General features: G+C 42.3%; 1 protein-coding gene across 1 annotated transcript in view; it reads left to right on the top strand.

Moving 5' to 3' along the window:
* The first annotated feature begins 4,446 nt into the window (after window positions 1–4,446).
* The window catches only part of ANKRD28 (ankyrin repeat domain 28), an 84,318-nt gene continuing 68,750 nt past the window's right edge, over window positions 4,447–20,014 (top strand). The window contains exons 1-2 of the mRNA XM_009908599.2: window positions 4,447–4,819; window positions 5,824–5,907. Of these exons, the coding sequence (XP_009906901.2) occupies window positions 4,703–4,819; window positions 5,824–5,907 (201 nt within the window). The 5' untranslated portion in view covers window positions 4,447–4,702. The remainder of the gene's footprint in view (window positions 4,820–5,823; window positions 5,908–20,014) is intronic.

The raw sequence follows: 20,014 nt of genomic DNA, 5'->3' as shown, positions 1-20,014 counted from the left end.
GGGGGGTCATGGAGTCTGCCTGTCTTGGAGATCTTCAAGACCCATCTGGATGTGTTCCTGTGTGATCTGCTCTAGGTGATCCTGCTCTGGCAGGGGGGTTGGACCAGATGATCTTTTGAGGGCCCTTCCAGCCCCTGATGTTCTGTGATTCTTTCTTCTTTTCTAGTTAGGTTATTTTTTTAATTTTTTTTTTTCTATTACTTGTTTAATGAGCTTTCTAATTGGAACTATGGTTCCATTTGAAGAAGGTAGATGCTGATGATTTGCTGTCTGCAGTTATTGTAAATTTTATTAATGTAAACTGAAAAGTGCCTTTTTTGAGAGTGCTGTATCCTTTCCTCATAACCTGCAAAGATGTTATGATTCCTAAATTAGTTTGTGGAGAGGAGTCTTAAATTAATCCCCTCAAATGTATTTGGCTTTCAGGTTCTTCACTGTCAGAGTGGTGAAGCCCTGGAATGGGTTGTCCAGGGAGGTGGTTGAGGCCCCATCCCTGGAGGTGTTTAAGCCCAGGCTGGATGAGGCTCTGACCAGCCTGATCTAGTGTGGGGTGTCCCTGCCCATGGCAGGGGGGTTGGAACTAGATGATCCTTGTGGTCCCTTCCAACCCTGACAGATTCTATGATTCCCTGTTACTATTATCTGTTCTCCTGCACTGAATGTTAGTTGTCCAGACAGTCTGCTGAAAAACTGAAACCTTAGTTTGGTTTCTTTCAGTAGAATTGTGAACTTCAACTTTTGGCTTTCAAAACAGCTGTTACAGAGCATAGAAACTTTTATTTTGTGCATAAGAGGACACCTTGGATGATTTTTTTTTTAACTTCAAAGAAGTCATGATTAGAGATGGTTGGTTGCCTTGTGGTGAAAGCAGTACTTTTAATTGAAGGGATGGGAGGGGGAAAGATTGTCCTTTCAAGTGTTGTCCAAGTGCCAGTTCACTAGTTAGATGTTTTTAAAACTGGGTTGTCCTTTGGTTATAGAAGTCATTGTGCATGCACACACACACACATTTTGAGCATGAGTGGGGTGTTTTTTTTTGTCTGCTGACATAGCTCAGATTGCTGTCAAGATCAATATGATATTGATCCAATTGCGTTGGTTCTCTTTCTAATGCACGCTGTGACGTATTGGCTTTTAAGACTTTGACCATAGTAATGTCATTCAGGAATACATAATGTTATGTAAGATACAATATGTTGACTTGCTTTGGGAAGTAGTTTATGTTTTTAGCTATATGTAAGATCTCTAGAGGAATGCTCAGAGTAGATTCGAATAGAATAGAATAGAATAGAATAGAATAGAATAGAATAGACCAGGTTGGAAGAGGCCTTCAAGATCATCGTGTCCAACCTGTCATCCAACATCACCTAATCAACTAAACCAAATATTTGTAATTATCCTGAATGTTCACAGTTAACTGTGAAATCCTGTACTTTTAAGGCAACTACTGAATTTCTAGCAGATTTTTTAAGTGTACTTTGAAGTGTTAATTGTAAAGGTCAAATCTGGGACATTATCTGGCAGCATGTCCAATGGGTAATTCCAAAGAAAGCATGTGGCATTTGCTTACTCTATAAACCTGCTGACTCTCAAAAAGTCTTCATTTACAGTAATCATAGGCTTAGGGAGAAATCCTTATCAAATAAGTGTGTGTGTGTGTGTATAGTAGGAAACCCAAGTATGTGTGTTGGTGTACCTCCCTTGTAGACTTAAATCTGACGTTTAATTCTTCTTTTTTTAATGAGTGCTTAGTTATGCAAGTAAGCTACAGTGTCTGTTCCTCAGGGCATTGTTCACAAATAGCAAGCAACATTTTCTAGGTTGTGGTTGCTCTATTCCTCAGCAGGCAGTAGGTGAGCCTTGAGGACAGTCCATGGTTTTGTTTAAACTGCTTTTGCTGTGGCCAAGAACAACATGATTTGTTGTATGTGTTCGTGTGAATCTGCGTTGTTTCCTTTCAATAAATGGCTCTCATGCTAGAATAAAGCAACACGATGTACAAACCGCTGCTCTTACATAAGTGAGACCAACAGTATGAGACAGAGGCCAAAGCAACTGGGCTCTGCATAATGAGCAGAAGTTTGTTAGTGCTGTGCTGTGAATGAGGACACTTGGGAAATTTGAAGCTGGAATTACACAGTGAATCAGAAAATGGTGCTATATTCTGCCAGGCCAGCAGTCCTGAGCTTGCAGAGCTCTAGGCACACTTATACCCTCCCCTGCATGAAGTGTGTGTTAAGCAATTTGTTACATTGCAGTGAAGCTATTGTAGACATTATTTCAAAAGAGTGGTGATGTGAGCTTTTCCTGACTGTGGCCCCCAAAGGTGGGAACTCAATATTTCTATTAATACCCGAACCCTTTACTCTACCACTTAAGCCTGTCTTTCTCTCTGCCCTGGATTCACATGTGAAACCCGAGTGCAGATGCTTTATTGCAGAGCTAGAGACTTGTTCACCCTTGACAAATTCTGGTTTTAGCAGTCAGTGAAGGACATCAGAAGTGCCTTCGTGCTGCACAGCAGGAGCAAAACCCCTCCCTCTGTTCCTGTAAAACTGAAGCTTATCCAGCAACTTTGACAGAAGCCATTTATATAATACACCCACAAGCCAGCACCATTTAAGCAGATTCAGGCTGAAATATTGATTTGGCAAGTTGTAAGGCTTTATATTACGGTTTTATTATTATATTATTAATAATATTATTATATTTAAATTACACTATTTTTTTTCAATGTGAAGGTATGTTTGTTTATACTAGCTCCGAAAAAAACCAACCCCAAACCCCATAGGTTTGCCAGGAATAGCTGGCTGTTGAAAAGTCAATCAATTACTTTGGGGAGATTTTCAGTTGCATTTCATTTTCAGAGTATTTCTGTGGGGAGTTTCTTGCCTTCAGTGAGTTCAGAAAGGACTGGTTTACAGTGCCATCTGAAAGCAGTTAGAACGCTGGAATTGTTTATGGCCTAAATTGTTAGTCAGCAGAGCTGGTACACCAGATTTCTTTGTGGCTTTCAGTGGAAAATATTAAACAGTCGCTCTTTCTTCAGTTAACAGGCTTCGTACGTTTTCAGCTGAGTTAGTCACAGAGCTGGCACAGACGTAACTGCAAGGGCTCCCCCCCTCCAGCTCCAAAGGCGGGGAGGAGCGGCGGGTGGGAGGGGGAGAGAAAGGCTCTCTCTTTTTTTTTTGCGTTGCCAGAGGAAGTTGCATTGGGAGCAGTGGCTGGGTTCTCTGGTGAGTGTGACATGTGAGCATTACTAGGCACTTCATCCTGCCAGGCTGCAGTCGCTGCTCACCAGGCTGCTGCTCGGTGGGAATGCTGCTGCTGTGGTGGTGGTTCGCGCTCCGCTCCTGTGGGCTTGTAATGACCGGCTTGGGCAGCCAGGATTTTTTCAAGCTTTGCAAGGCTATCTGCTGATTGTATAATTGAATTTGTCAAGGGAAAAAAGCCCCAAACCCTGGTAAGCAGAAGCGCTAACTGAAGAGGAGAATCAGGTTGGCACGGTGACAGATGCTTGAATAAAGAAGTTGGCTTGGAGAAGATGTACAGAGTCTGATTTTTTTATTTATTTTTTCCCCCCCCTTCGCCCCCTCTATCATGGGAACTGCATTCACATGGTGATCAAAAGAAGCACTTGAGTGATGAGCTGCTTTTGCAGAAGAAGTCTAAGCCAGTAATTTGATCTTTTGTGTGTGGTAGCTAGCTTATTTCTCTGAAGCGTTCTTTCTCAACAGTGTTTCTGCCTAGCGCGTTGGCAGATGGAGAAGCCGCGGCTACTGTCTGCCGAAGGAAAAACGAGCGCTCCACATTGCGTGCGTCCCTGACGGAGCAGTGCTGTCTGCCTTGCTGTCATTTGGGGAGACTGGATCCAACCAGCAATATTATTCAGGGAGTTCATTGTCTCTGTGGTCTGACTCATCGCATGTAAATGTGCTGCAGCCGTGCTGTATGTTGCAGATATTCTTCTTGCGCGGGAAAGAATTATTTTCCTCCGAGCAGGTCCCGAGAAACTGTTTGAAATGAGATGCTTTTTCCTGGCTGGGCTGTTTCTGACATCGAGAATGGAAGCTGTAGAATGAGAGGGTGATCAGAAGGAGCGTTTATTTTCAGTCACCAGAAAGCCTGCGACGGCTGATTTGAAACTGACCTTGCAGCAGTGGGGTAGAGCTGCAGCCGTCTCTCTCAGGGCAATTGTTCCGTCCTCGACAGTGCCGTGTCTTCTGTAACAATGATTTCTCTGTGGGGGTAGAAGGACTTTGTGGAAATTGTGACATCTTACAAAGACAAATTTGCTTGTGGAAGGACAGCTGTGTGTGACAGTCAGTGCTGCTCAAATGGAATTGGATCTTGGTGTATTTTTGTCAGCTGTTCCACAGTTTCGTTATTGAGGTTTGGATGCTTAAGAAGAATTTTATTTTGGGGAGGAAAAAACCCAAACAACAACAACTTTTTTTTCCCCAGCATTGTCTTGAACATCTCAGGGGTGCTTAAATCTGAAAAATGAAGTGCGAGGGGGAGATGGAATGGCCTTTTTTAAATCCTAATGCACCACCAGCAGTAGCACTCCCAAGTTTGTGAGGGGGTGTGGAACAGGTGAAAGTATTTCCTCTATGGTCCCCATTAGGATACCTGCAGGCTGGTTCCAAACGCTCTGTTCCTGGCATTTTTTGGCTGGCTTTTGCTTCCTCAAGCGGATCGAATGAGTCGAGTTTGTATTGTTGTTTTGGAGGAGGAGGAAGATGACACTCCTACATTTATTTCCAAATTACCTCAGGAAAATGTATCCTTGCATCCATCACCCACTGGAAATGTGCTGGTAAGGCATATCGTTTGTTGGCATATTTCCAGCTTGTATAATAATACTGTTGCAAATACCACGCATTAACGTAAATGTGCTTGATGCTGAAACAGGACAAAGTGGTAAAAACTGCCTGTACTAAAGAGGGTAAAAGCTGAAACTTAGTTGTAGAGTTAACATTTGCAAAGGCTCATTCTTTTTCATTACTCTTGTATAACAGCAGAGGGGTTAGAATGCTTGGTAAAAACTATGTTTGAAGTAAACCTTGGGTGCTGGTTTTTTTTCTGCTCCACTCCTTATTCCTCAATGGTGCATTTAGGCAACACCACTCTAGAAACTGATGTAATCATTGTATTGCAACAATATACTGTGCTCATTTCGAGAGCTGATCTATAGCATGCATCAAGCAAGAGCAATTCTGAACTAAAATGAAAAACAAGCCTAAGTTATAATTTTGACACAAGTTGCCATTTTCTGGAGATGATCGACAGTGGGACTGTGGTTTGATTACTTTATTTTGTCAAGTGACTCACTTAAATCTTGCTAGTCTACCTCAGCAGCTTTTCTTACTAAGAAAGCCTGCTATATTTAGTAATAGATGTGTCTGAGTGTGAATGTTACCATACTTAAGCTGATGGACTTTGCTTTCCCACTCTGTTTAAACAGGTGAAAATTTCCTGGTAACTTTAGTCACTTGCTCATGTAAAAGGGATTTCTTTGCTTATGTTGTACAGAATTTTCAGCATGCAGCAGCAGCAGCCCTACCTTTGTGATGAGGAGTTTACTTCTTAGTTGTTACAGGCTACTCTTGTGGGCCCTTTTGTCTATTTCATTGGCATTAGAGTATGTTCACATGTTTGAGGTCTTTAAAACTTGGGAGTTTCTTCAGTTCTCAGTACTATTGATGGTTTAATTATTTCCCTGGCTGGGATTTATTTTCCCACCTTGTGCTGGCGTTATGTGTCACTAAAAATTAAAATGGGGTTATATTTTAAGATGTGGTTTGTTTGTTTTCATTTCAGCCGCTGTTGGTTCAAGCTATATTTAACGGAGACCCTGATGAAGTTCGAGCACTGATATTTAAGAAGGAAGATGTTAATTTTCAGGTAAAAACAAATATCATCAGCTTTGAATACATGTTGTTTTGGTAGAACTTTCTGCTGTACTAGTCACTTTCAAACGTTGCTAATTTATGAGCTGTAAATAGCATTGCTTTTATGTCATAGACCACGTAAAGCCGGTACATACACTTAACGCTAGCAAGGAGGAATGTGGAGTTGCTATACTCCTTCCAAATGCTGGTTGTGCAGTGCTTGGTTAACTAAAGTTTGCTTATGCAGTTGCATCAGACTTTTTAGAAAGTTGGGCAGGTTAAGTGTCACATTATGTAGACTTTTTAAATACAGCATATGCAGTAGAAAATTACAAGAACATAGTCTTGGATTCAGTAGAGAGGTTTAATAGTGGGGTTTTAAGAGGGGGAGCTTAATTAATATATTAAGTGAAGAAAAGAAATTATGAATCCTGTTTGCAGTGCTACAAACCCAGACACTGCAGTCTTGAAAACTGTACTGAAATGAAATTGAGATCCATTGGCTGAAACTCCAGATTTGAACAGCATGCAGCTAGAGCATTTACTTTCTATTAAAACTCTAGTATGCATGTTTGGCACTATGCAAGACAATATAGCATCAGCTCTTCACACTGGTTAGAAATTGCTTCTTTAGTATATAAATATAAACCATTTAGGGCTTAACATTACTGAAAGGTCTGTAGCTATTTCTCCTCCAAATGCACCAGCCCAAGAGTGATGCTAAAAAGCAAAGGTTCCTACATAGTGGCCAGTCTAAGACCATGATAATTGTTTGCATTTTCTTCTTGAGAAACATAAACCAGAAGCAAGTATTTTGTTTGGTATGTGTGTTTTGACATTTAAAAGCATTCTGCAGAATTTATACTTCAGCTGGCATTTATCAGATACAAGGGAGCCCTCCCATTGACTTGAAGAGCTAGAGCAGGGCTCTGTAGAAGTAAAACTGTCAAATCTGAAGTTTTACTTGATAAGGTTGAACTTTCTTCCTCTCCTTTTTCAGTAGTTTGGCATGTTCCCTGCAAGACTGCATGGCATGATGGATTATATAGTATCAGAAGACTTAATCTTCTGTTTAGTTATAAGAGCATTAACTTTGTATCCTTCCAGTCTCTTCATGTGTATGCTCTGGTCACATTGCTGCTTTCATTTTTAAAGCTGTTTAGTCTGTGTTGTTTCATTTATACTCTTCCATGTGTAACTCAGGTTTAGCCTTCATAGCTACAGTGCTTGTAAACAAAACTAGGTTAGTATCTTTCAACTTCTTTTCGTGATCTATTAAAAAATTCTCTGCTAGATCTCAGTGTGTCTGTAGCAGTGGTTTGATTTGGGGTTTTTTTGGTTTTGTTTCAAGTTTTCTCAAACAGTTGCCCATAAATAGGAGGTCAACAGACGTGCTTTAATAGGAAAGTATGTAATTGCTTGTCTTTGAAGAGGGCTCTTTCAGACTGATGGGTAATTATGGTAAAGAAGTATGCTGTAGGAAGAATAGTCATACTGTATTTTATTATTTTTTTAGTCATTTCTGTGGCTAAATCTCCCTTTAACATAATGTGTTCTGCATCTTAGGATAGTAACACCCAAGGTGTCTTTAGAATCCATCCAGAACAAATTTGCTATTTTTTCACAGCCGCCTTCTTCAGCACAGGCAGATGCTTATCACTCCTTCCTACCATGGCATTCCTAATCCTACTAGAGGATACATTCACATATATCCCTTAAAACACTCTTTGTTGGGGCTAAACAAGCATATGAATTCTCCCATTCTTTGGTAGGAATTAAGTAAACTGCATAGTGGTTTCTTTGTGCCTCTGTATGTGTGTTTCACTCTTTTCCTTGGGTTTTTTGTGCACTTGACTGGAGATAGTATATCCCTAGGTAGTCAGATCCAAAGTTGTCTCCTTGGCTATGTTACATGTGGACAGTAGGAGGAAAAAAGTGAGGAAAATAAAGTGGTTATGGGCATTTCCTAACAAAGAGAAGGATTGTGATAAACTGTTTTGACCATTGTATATGTTGGACTTTTTTCCAATTCACTATGCAAGTACTTCAGTAAGATTGTTTGAATTCCAGTTATTGCCTCCAATTCCTCTGCAGTCATTTCCCCCTCTCAAGAGCAGCTAATTATTTTGCAGTTTGTGCTCTAATAGCTGAGATTCTTCCCTTCTTCTCAGCACAGGCTGGACTCCACAACCAGAGCCTTGGCAGGGTTCTGTAAATGAATTTTGCCCAGAAGCGAACGGAAGATAGAGCTGCTGTAGGTCTTTGTTGTGACAGTGACATTCATCTAAGAGAGTTGTTAGTGTCTTGCTGAAACGTGGGTGCTGATTTTCCTTCTGCTAGCATCCACCTTCCTTTACTTACTCACTTTTGGAGTATGTTATTTTTAACAGCAATTTCAATTGGCTCAATACTTTTTTAAAGCTATGTGAACTGAGTCTATGTATTTGGCTTCCCAGAGCTGGATTGTGGCATCTGTTTTATTTTAGGGTGATATCCAAAGAGTGCACCCAGATTGGGCTGGGCTGTTGGTGTTGAGCATTATTCCTGAGCCAAGTTATGTCTACTACCATAGTGCTGTATCTAAAAAGATTCTGAGATGGGTGGCCTTTCATAACATGAATTGCTGTGAGTGACCACATGGTGATCTACTGATAGCAAACAGACTTTTTCAGGAAGAAGACTGTTCTCTGTTCATGCTGTACCAGCCTTCTTGAGTCACAAGCTCAGTCTAGATTTAGAAAGTAGGTATTGTATTCTACAATTGTAATCTTTTGTGAAGAAAGACCACACTGAATGTGTCCCTAGCTGCTTAAACTGTGGTTGAAAACTGTTTACCTTCTCTGCAAGTTGGAAATGCCTGTCTTTTGTAGACAAAACAGGCTTATAGGAACTTTAATCAAATGTGTTGTTTGGAAGGTGAACTCCCTTAAGGCTCCAATTAGTGGAAGAAATGGAGGGGTGTTGGGTTGCTTCTCCTCCCCTTCCCCAAGAAAGCTTGAGAGGCTGTATCTGCTTGTTTCATGAATCAGAATGAAATTGCACATATCACATGTGTCAGGCCTGATACAATTCTGTTCTACACAGGGCTCTTGCTTGTGGTCTTTGTGTAGATGTATCTTTATGTTAAAAAAACCCAGATGTTTCTTAGTTCCATCCTGAGCTTTTCAGACTTGTCAGAACTGACACATTGAATATCTTCTTATTAGTTAACATTTCCTGCTCCTGCTGATTAGATTAGCATGGTGTGTTCGAATGTGATGTACTTTGCAGCAGTTAGTTATAGCCAACTACAACTCTTATAAATTGAGATTTACCTTGTAAGATTTGGAGATGTATTGCTGTTGTGAACTGTGCCATCTGTAACCAAACCTTTCATGATACATGTTCACTTTGAAAGGTGATGGCATATTTCATCTGAGGTATTTGTTAAAAGTATAATTCTCTGGGGGAATACTAGCTCACTGTCAAAAATGATTTAAAGGTTGCAGATCTGACTACTGAAGTGATTGTTCAAAATGAGAACAATTCTTCCTACCTCTAGACCTGTTGGGATAATATTTCTTGCCATGAAAAAGGATACTTCAGGTAACCCAGTATGCAGTTTCTATAACCCAATTTTGTTTGATCTTAGCTGAGGGGATAAACACCTGATTCTCCTATTCAGGACACAACGTGGTGTCAAACACCCACAAAACAAAGACTCCAACCTCCTACACCTGAGTTGCTCTTCACTAGTGCTCTTAATACATAGAATACATAGAATAGAATACATAGAATAAACCAGGTTGGAAGAGACCTTCAAGATCACCGCGTCCAACCCATCAACCAATCAAACACCACCCAAACAACTAGCCCACGGCACCAAGCACCCCATCAAGTCTCCTCCTGAAAACCTCCAGTAATGGTGACTCCACCACCTCCCCAGGCAGCCCATTCCAATGGGCAATCACTCTTTCTGTATAGAACTTTTTCCTAACATCTAGCCTGAACCTCCCCTGGCGCAGCCTGAGACTGTGTCCTCTTGTTCTGAGCATCCTTCTTATGAGGAGAGATTGAGGGACCTGGGTCTCTTTATCTTGGAGAGGAGGAGCCTAAGGGGTGGTCTTATTCATGTTTATAAAGATAGTGAGTGCCCAGAGGATGGAGTCTGGCCTGCTGGCTGATGCCCAATGACAGGACAAGTGGCAATAGTGGAAGTTGAGGCATAGGAAGCTCCATGGAAACAGGAGGAAAACATTCATCACTGTGAGGGTGATGGAACACTGGAACAGGCTGCTCAGGGGGGTTGTGGAGTCTCCTTTCTCTGGAGATATTCAAAACCCACATGGATGCATTCCTATGTGATCCGGTCTATGGGGGTTGGACTGGATGATCTTTCGAGGTCCTTTGCAACCCCTAACATTCAGTGATTCTGTGATTCTTGGCAGCTCTCTTTGGGGGAATCTCAAAACCACAGAGATCTCTCCCAGTGCTCAAAAGTGCTCACCACTCCTCTGTAAAACAGTGATACTGACTGAAGAGTCATGTTAGTGTAAGAAACGGTTGGTTGGGGCAGCTGATGGAGTCGCTCAGAGCAGGTTAATGCATGGTGCTTTTTAAGTAGTGTTTCATCTGCGGTACCGTATCTTGGTGTTTTCCAGGGGGCTCTGGGCAGCTGTTTTTAACAGGGAGTGGAGATATGGAGATAGCTTTGGAAACAGCAGGAAAAACTTTGTCAGTTTTGCATGGCTATTTGCATGTTCCACAGAAGAGCAATGAGAGGGAATGCAGGTGTGTCCAAACCATACTCTTTCCTCTTCAGAAATACTATGACCGTTGATCAGAAGAGCTGTGGTGTTTCCTGATGGTTTGTGACTCAGTCCACCCACAGTCTGCTTGCAGGGAAAAACTTTTCCAGGCCAATCCATCCATAACACCTCTTGTTGCTACTTTAAGCTGCTGGCAATCAGAGCAAAGCTGCTGTGTGGCTTCTGTATATAAACTGGTGAGAACAAGTAGTAGTAGTAGTTAAAAGCTAGCATAATACAGCAAAGGCTAAGCAGGAATTGTGCACAGTTTGTAACTCTTCAAGCTATGATTCTGAAGTGAGGTGAGAGATTAGGGGTTTACTAACTAGTCTGTGTGTCCCAGGTATGCATTGGACCCAGCATTGTCAGATTCCTGCAGGCAACATAGGCTACTGGCACTCTTCTCTTCTCTTCTCTTTCTCTTCTTCTCTTTCTCTTCTTCTCTTTCTCTTCTTCTCTTTCTCTTCTTCTCTTTCTCTTCTTCTCTTTCTCTTCTTCTCTTTCTCTTCTTCTCTTTCTCTTCTTCTCTTTCTCTTCTTCTCTTTATCTTCTCTTCTTCTCTTCTCTTCTTCTCTTTCTCTTCTTCTCTTTCTCTTCTTCTCTTTCTCTTCTTCTCTTTCTCTTCTTCTCTTTCTCTTCTTCTCTTTCTCTTCTTCTCTTTCTCTTCTTCTCTTTCTCTTCTTCTCTTTCTCTTCTTCTCTTTCTCTTCTTCTCTTTCTCTTCTTCTCTTTCTCTTCTTCTCTTTCTCTTCTTCTCTTTCTCTTCTTCTCTTTCTCTTCTTCTCTTTCTCTTCTTCTCTTTCTCTTCTTCTCTTTCTCTTCTTCTCTTTCTCTTCTTCTCTTTCTCTTCTTCTCTTTCTCTTCTTCTCTTTCTCTTCTTCTCTTTCTCTTCTTCTCTTTCTCTTCTTCTCTTTCTCTTCTTCTCTTTCTCTTCTCTCTTCAACAGCTGGAGTTAGCAACAAAAACTTGCACTAATGTTTTTAGTACTGTAGAGCAGCATCTTACAGTATTCTTTGGCAGGACAGGCTGTGCAGGCAAGTGCTCTTAAATTCTGGTTTGCCAATTTGAATATGCAGGAGGAATTGAAAAGCCATCCAGAAAATTCTACCACGTTCTGAAGAGCACAATTAATTTCTTTTAGTTTCTGTCTTAATAGGTCAGGGTATGAACTTTTCCTGATTATTGCTAGAGAGTTGCAATCTGGTGTACACTCCTCTTCAGTCCCTTTAAAACAAAATAAAACAAAACAAAGCTTTTGCCAATTTCCAATTTAAGACAAGCATTTATTTAGTGAAAAATGATTACTCTTGATTTATCAATAAAGTGCATAGAAATATTTGCATGGTTTCCACTATTGCTGGAGCATGTCCAGAGAAGGGCCACAAGGATGAGCAGAGGGCTGGAGTACCTCTGCTATGAGGAGAGACTGAGAGAGTTGGGGCTGTTCAGTCTGGAGAAGAGAAGGATCCAAGAAGACCTTATTGTGACCTTCCAGTATCTGAAGGGGGCTACAAGAAAGCTGGGGAGGGACTTTTTATGGTGCCAGGTAGTGATAGCCTAGGGGAAATGGAACAAAACTAGAAATGGGTAGATTCAGATTGGATATTAGAAAGTTGTTCACCAAGAGGGTGGTGAGACACTGGCACAGGTTGCCCAGGGAGGTGGTAGAAGCCTCATCCCTGGAGGTTTTTAAGGCCAGGCTGTGTCTCTGAGCAACCTGGTGTAGTGTGAGGTGTCCCTTCCCATGACAGGGCAGTTGGAATTGGATGATCTTTGAAGTCCCTTCCAACCCTAGCAATTCTGTGATTTTGCAAGAGGTCTAGGTAAATATTTTTTGTACAACTGGGAGGAAAGAAGATAGTATATAGTTTAGAGAATGGTATGTAGTTCCAAACACTGATGGTAGCACTCATCTTCTTTATCGTCTTTGCCCACACACTTCTAATAAAGTACAGCTGTAGAACAAGATCAAGGTGCTTCTTTCCCCTTAAACTTTGGTGTGAACTTCTGTCCAATGTGCATGTTGATGTACTGGATTTCTTTCTGCTTCTGGATAGTCTCTCTCTAAATGTAATGTTCCCACCACTAACGGGAACCCCCATTTCCTCTGTGACTAGCCTGATGAAATGAGTTGAGAGACCCTCCTGCTCTATAGTATTCATTTCATTGAAATGTCTTTACATCTGAAGAATTCTGAGAAGAATCCTGTTTTGGGGGAGGGTTTTGAGTCTGCCTGCTCAGAACTGAGATCCACACAGCAGTTTTAATGTGATGCTGAAGTATATTGCATGAAAAAGGTCAAGGAGTTGGGTTTAGGGAGGGCATTATGTGAATAGCACGGGCTTGTCAAATGTCTGGCCACTAAACATACTGAAGTTTTCATGAGGTGTTTTAAAGGGAGTCAAGCTCAGCATTACCATATGGGAATGTCCAAGGGTTATTTTGGTTAAAAACAAAAGTTAAGTCTTAAAAACATGAACATTTACATTATGTGTCTGAAGAGATTTTGCTGCAGGGAATGCAGGGAAGCTTTTTCTATAGGAATCATAGAATTGTTAGGGTTGGAAGGGACCTCCAGGATCATCTAGTTCCAATCCCCCTGCCATGGGCAGGGAAATCTCACACTACATCAGATTGCTCAGAGACACATCCAGCCTGGCCTTAAGAACCTCCAGGGATGAGGCTTCCACCACCTCCCTCAGCAACCTGTTCCAGTGTCTCACCACCCTCATGCTAAAGAACTTCTTCCTAACATCCAATCTGAATCTACCCATTGCTAGTTTTGTTCCATTCCCCCTAGTCCTATCATTACCCAACATGCTAAAAAAGTCCCTCCCCAGCTTTCTTGTAGCCCCCCTTCAAATACTAGGAAGCCAGAAGGTAAGCCTCTTCTAATTCTAAAGGATCTGATACTCAAGGTCCCTGGAATTTTCCTAGGCATCAGCCTAAAACTGTAACAATGATCCATGGATCTGAAGCTTGACTGATTCCAGAAATGGAGAACTTTCATCAAAGCTCCTAGTGGGAGAACCTTGCCAGTCCAGAGATCAGTAACTCCTTGCTTCATCTTGATAATACTGTATTTAACCTGTGCAAATGACATTTTCAGATGTATTGAGTTAGCCCTCTAGTAAGAGTGATACAAACAAGCCTTCAACAGAGTTATGGAGTAATGTGATTAACATGAGCAAATTGCTACTCGGTGCAGTAGATTCTGGGGATGGTAGCTCTCAAAAATGAAAGTGCTTACATGACATGGTGCTTCTTTAGAGACATAGCATGAGTTAATATTACTGTGGTGTGCTGCTAAGGTTAATATATCCTCCTTCTCACCAGGTCTAGTAAGCTTTCCTAGTACTATGGTAATATAGTTACACTGTTTGGTAAACTGGGCAGACAAGGTTGGTTAGAATAGAATAGAATTAGCCAGGTTGGAAGAGACCTTTGAGATTATCTAGTCCAACCTATCATCTAACACCATCTAATGAACTAAACCATGGCACCAAGCACCCCATCCAGTCTCCTCCTAAACACCTCTAGTGATGGTGACTCCACCGCCTCCCTGGGCAGTCCATTCCAATGGGCAGTCACTCTCTCTATGAAGAACTTCTTCCTAACATCCAGTCTAAACCTCCCCTGGCACAGCCTGAGACTGTGTCCTCTTGTTCTGTTGCTGGTTGCCTGGGAGAAGAGACCAGCCCCCACCTGGCTATAACCTCCCTTCAGGTAGTTGTAGACAGCAGTAAGGTCTCCCCTGAACCTCCTCTTCTCCAGGCTAACCAACCCCAGCTCCCTCAGCCTCTCCTCACAGGGCTTGTGCTCCAAACTCCTCACCAATTTTGTTGCCCTTCTCTGGACATGTTCCAGCAAGTCAACCTCCTTCCTAAACTGAGGGGCCCAGAACTGGACACAGGACTCAAGGTGTGGCCTAACCAGTGCTGAGTACAGGGGCAAAATGACCTCCCTGCTCCTGCTGGCCACACTGTTCCTGATGCAGGCCAGGATGCCATTGGCCTTCTTGGCTGCCTGGGCACACTGCAGGCTCCTGTTCAGCCTACCATCAACCGGTACCCCCAGGTCCCTCTCTACCTGGCTGCTCTCCAGCCACTCTGACCCCAGCCTGTAGCTCTGCATGGGGTTGCTGTGGCCAGTGTGCAGCACCCGGCACTTGGATGTGTTCAATCTCCTGCCCTTGGACTCTGCCCATCTGTCCAGGCTGTGAAGGTCCCTCTGCAGAGCTGCATGGCTGTCTGCATGGCAGTGTTTTTACTGTATTAACTGTCCACTAAATGTATTTTCCAGTGCTTGGGGATTTGACAGATTGGGTTTGGTTCAGTCATTGTTATTTCTTTAACATTGATATAGAGAACCATGAATAATTGGATCAAATACAAATGTGTTTCAGGAATTCTCTGCTTGAGCCTCCAGTGTGATTCTTAGTGATAATGGTTTTGTAGATCATGCTTGATTTGCCATATTTCTTTTAGTGATTATGGCTTAAGATTGTAGCCTTCAAAGCATAATTGAAGTTCTGTATTTCCTGCTGCTTTTACAAAACAGGCTAGAGGCAAGGACTTGAATAGTTAGAGCTTACTGGGGTTACTTCTGGCAGTTGCTCTGTCTGTCATGCAGGGGATTGGTATTTGAGAACAGAGCATCTGAACTGAAAGAGCAGAGAGAAGATAAAAGCTCAGTAGACTTAATGTGCATTAACCTCCAGCATCAGCACAGTTCTGATGGTTATAAGATAGGATCTGAATTTACTGAGTATTTGCAGTAACTTTATGGGTAAAAACTTTTCATGTATGTGCAACATACCTTTGAACAAGACAAATTTCTCTGCTTTTCAAGTGCTTAAAGCTGTCTTAACTATTTACTGTGGAATATCTAATTGCACTATCAGTAAACACCATAATTTCCTTCCACCAACTTGGCCCTTGTACATAGGCTCTATGCAAGGTACATGCAGCTTTTAAGTTCCTCAGATCTGCTCTGGTAAAGGAGGCATGTAAATCAATCCTGGGAAAAGAAGATATTTCTCCTTTGTTTGCTACATGCTGTAGGGAGAGCTATTCCATAAAAACCCAAGGAGGAAGGCTCTCATTGACTGTCAGTAGATGGCTCTAGGCTGGAAAGGCTCATGCTGGTGTCAGAAATGAGGACAGATGAGGTGGAAGCTCATTACAATGAGGGATCTCTGAGTCCTTGGTGGAAAAAAAAGTTGAGATACAGTGTCTATCTGGAATATTAATTTTGAGTGTTTGAATTTTCTCCAGCCTATAAGGTCAGCTTGTACCTTTCCATCTCCAAAACCAGTGGAATTCTGTTCTCTTTTCAGTCTTTCATCAACATCCAGCTGTCCAGTTCTGGGCCCCTCAGTTTAGGAAGGAGGTTGACTTGCTGGAACGAGTCCAGAGAAGGGCAATGAAGTTGCTGAGGGGTTTGGAACACAAGCCCTATGAGGAGAGGCTGAGGGAGCTGGGGTTGCTTAGCCTGGAGAGGAGGAGACTCAGGGGTGACCTTATTGCTCTCTACAACTACCTGAAGGGAGGTTGTGGACAGGCGGATGTTGGTCTCTTCTCCCAGGCAGCCAGTACCAGAACAAAAGGACACAGTCTCAGGCTGTGCCAGGGGAGGTTTAGGCTGGAGGTTAGGAGGAAGTTCTATACAGAGAGGGTGATTGCCCATTGGAATGGGCTGCCCAGGGAGGTGGTGGAGTCACCATCATTGGAGGTGTTCAGGAGGAGACTTGATGGGGTGCTTGGTGCCATGGGTTAGTTGTTTAGGTGGTGTTGGATTGGTTGATGGGTTGGACGCGATGATCTTGAAGGTCTCTTCCAACCTGGTTTATGATGATGATGATGACGATTATTATTATCATCATCATCATCATCCTTCCTAATTTACATTCAGGTTTTGGTTGCATGAACATGCAGTTGTGCTGGCTGGCTAGTTGTGCTGGCTGACTTTCTCACAGGAGTGCAGATGTCTTGCTTTAGTTGCTGCTGACCTTTCCTATAATGGCAGTTACCTTCTCAGCTTATACCCAATCTCGTTAGCCTAAAGAATAGTACAAGTGAAGTACTTTGATCCTAAGGTTTCCAGCACTTTTGGAGGAGTTTGGATCCTCGTTAACAGAGGCTTTCTGTTTTGTTTCTTTGTGATGGAAGTGGGGATTTTTCATCTTCTGTTACAGACACTTACTGTTCTGTGGAGGGTGGTTTCAACTCATTCTTAAGACTATATCAATTCTTTGGGATATTTTTTTTTGCCTAGTAATTTGTATTAGCATAGATTGTGCTGTATGCTGCTTTGACTCAGCTGTTCAGAGTAGTGCAAGGTTTTCTGAACAGAAAGACTTCACATATTGCAACTAGATGCCCTTATTTTACGAAGCTATTTCATGTGCACAAGAAAAATGTTTAAGCTTGCTGAAACTGAACACACAAGCTGAAAACCACATCTTTGCCTGCCACCAAGATGGTGCAGTTAGTGAGACAAATACCTGCTTTACATCAGACACATACAGGTTAGTCATTCTGGTGCTGGCCTTTGCAGTGAAGAAGGCAGAAACCCCAGCTGTTCTGAACAAAAGTGTCATTGGCCTGAATGTAATGTGGTGGATTTAAACTGGCATGGAAGATGTGCATACTTTACCTAGTGTGGTGTGATCTTTCACTGCAGCATAAACAGAGCCTGTATTGTACTGTTTTCTCTCTTGGCATATTTTCTTATTTGTGTCCTCAGATATTGCAGATAGATGACAGGAGTAAGGGGAGGCAGTCACTGTCCCTTGTGCAGCCTGCTCTGAGCACAGACTGCATTATGTAATGTGCTCCACATCTCTGTACTCTCATTATGGAAAGTCCTTTGTTTACACACAGTGCTTTTTTTCCTCCCCCAAAAGCAGTTTCAGAGTCATTTTTCCTACCAGCCACTGTATTCCAATTCAAAGCTGGAAATATCTTTTTCTGCCACACATACCAGGTGAATGTTTACACATCCTATACTTGGCATTTGGGAAGAGGAAAGCTAAGGGAAAGTAACTTTTAATTAGCTACTGTGTCTGTTCTTTGGGTTTTTTTTTTAGTAGAACACAGTTTTGAATGCTGTAGAAGTTTGTGGTTTGGGAATGGGTATTTTATAACTTTAATGGTGGAGGGGTTTTGCTGTCTCTCCACCTCTCAGCCTCTCTACTATATTAACAGATAGTCTTGGCCCTCAAAGTTGCTCCATTTTAATTCCTGAGAGGAAGGAAGGAAAATACATTCCAAATGTCTCAGCTGTACTGTGAGCTCAAGTTGTTCATATCAAAGGGTAGAGAAAAGCTCTTTCTTTATTCTGTGTATTGGGCAAGGATTCAGTAGCCTTTGTAAGTAGTAAATGGGACCAAATTCTTGATGTTGTAGCTTCCAGTGAAAGGGGACAGCTCACAAAACCTCAGTTATTCAGGTCCTGGTACCCAAATGGATGCTTGAGTTCACTCAGAAGGAATCTTAGTCTTTGTAATTTGAGCAAAAGAAGATGTGTTGACATTTTTAAAGAACAGAGGCCTAGGTTCAGCTCTTCTTAAAAGCTGTGCTGCTTCTCTGCATGAGTTTGAAAACCTGACCAGTGGGAATTAGAACAGTGACAGCAGCATTACAAAACCTGCATGGCATGGAAGGGTTAAAGGGCACGAGAAGATGTATATTTCTAAAAAGCACCCCAATTTAGCACTTTCAGAAAAAAGGGGGGGGAGGGGGAAAGAGGTGGTTTTGAGGTGAGCTTGTCCCTTGAAATACTTGACTGCAAATCAAAAATGTCTTCTTACTGTGTACCACTTCAGTTGTAAGAGAAGGGCAATGAAGCTGGGGAAGAGTCTGGAGAAGAGGGTTGGAGGGAGCTGGGGGTGTTCAGCTTGGAGAAGAGAAGGCTGAGGGGAGACCTTTTGGATCTCTACAACTCCCTGAAAGGAGGTTGGAGCCAGGTGGGTTTGGTCTCTACTCCTAAGAGCAAGTGAAGGACAAGTGATAGGACAAGAGGAAACAGCATCAGGTTGCACCAAGGGAGTTGGAAATAAGGAACAATTTCTTCCCCAAAGGGGAAGGGTTTCAAAGGTGTGGAGATGTGATGCTGAGGGCCAGGGTTTGGTGGTGCCCTGGCAGTGCTGGGTTAAGGGTTGGACTTCAAGATCTTAAATGTCTCTTCCAACCAAAATGATTCTATGATTCTAAAATAAGGATGTAATATCTACCAGAATATCTCAAGCCCTCTTGTCTTTGTATGTTGATAATTTTTGACCTTTAGGAGTAACATAATGAAAGTAGGAAATGTAACTTCATGCTGTCTTGACTTTGGCAGACAAAAATAATGGCCATCCAGAAACCAAATGAAAAAGAGAAACACTCTCTACCCTGTTTTCTTAGTAAAACAGCATATTTCTGAAGATGTAGTACTTCTCTCCTCTAGGTATTTTTCTGATGTGCTTATCTTGCATGTAAGACTTCCAAATACACTCAATGTTTTATGTTAGGAAAGACGTGATTGCCTGTAGCTCTGAGCAACCTGATGTAGTGTGAGAGGTCCCTGCCCATGGCAGGGGGGTTGGAACTAGATGAACCTTGAGGTCCCTTCCAACCCTAACAATTCCATGGATTGGATCCCCCTAATAACTTTGTTTAGAATCTGCCCCACAGAGCAAATTGACCACACTCAGAATTTGGAAGTGAAAAATGGGATTGTATTTACAAAAGGCAATAGCTATGTACAAAGTGTCTTTACATATATATATGCACATCTTAACAGCCCAGCCCCCACTGCATCCCTATTCAGCTCTTCTGTCCCCTCATGGGGACAAAAGGGCCCCAGAAGGCTATGCAGGCACGTGCATTCCCTCTCCCCTGTACCTTAGAGAATCCAAATGAGAGAAGCCCAAGGTCAGAGGGAGAATAGCATGGCCTGAAACCCGAAGCGGAGCAGCAAGTGAGAGCAGCCAAGAAAAATAGCAGACTTCTTCTGCAACATACAAGCTATCCTTCAGGCCAGTTGAGTGAGATAGACTTAGCATTTCAGGTGACAACAATACTACTAATTTTCGAGTTCTAGTTAATTTACATGGGTTTAAGATACCCCTTTGTGGTACTTCCAAAGAGCTAGTGGCCTCAGTCATAGAGTTGGGTATAGAATCATAGAATAGAATCAGTAAGGTGCCACGTCCAATCCCCTCTTGAACACCTCCAGGGACAGTGACTCCACCACCTCCCCAGACAGCCCATTCCAACAGCTAACAACTCTCTCTGTGAAGAACTTTCTCCTCACCTCAAGCCTGAACTTCCCCTGGTGCAGCTTGAGA

The sequence above is a fragment of the Dryobates pubescens genome, chromosome 4 (assembly GCF_014839835.1).
Source record: "Dryobates pubescens isolate bDryPub1 chromosome 4, bDryPub1.pri, whole genome shotgun sequence".
In the NCBI taxonomy this organism is placed as follows: Eukaryota; Metazoa; Chordata; class Aves; order Piciformes; family Picidae; genus Dryobates; species Dryobates pubescens.
The sequence above is the reverse complement of the archived record's forward strand: the minus strand, read 5'-3'. Positions and strand labels throughout refer to the sequence as shown.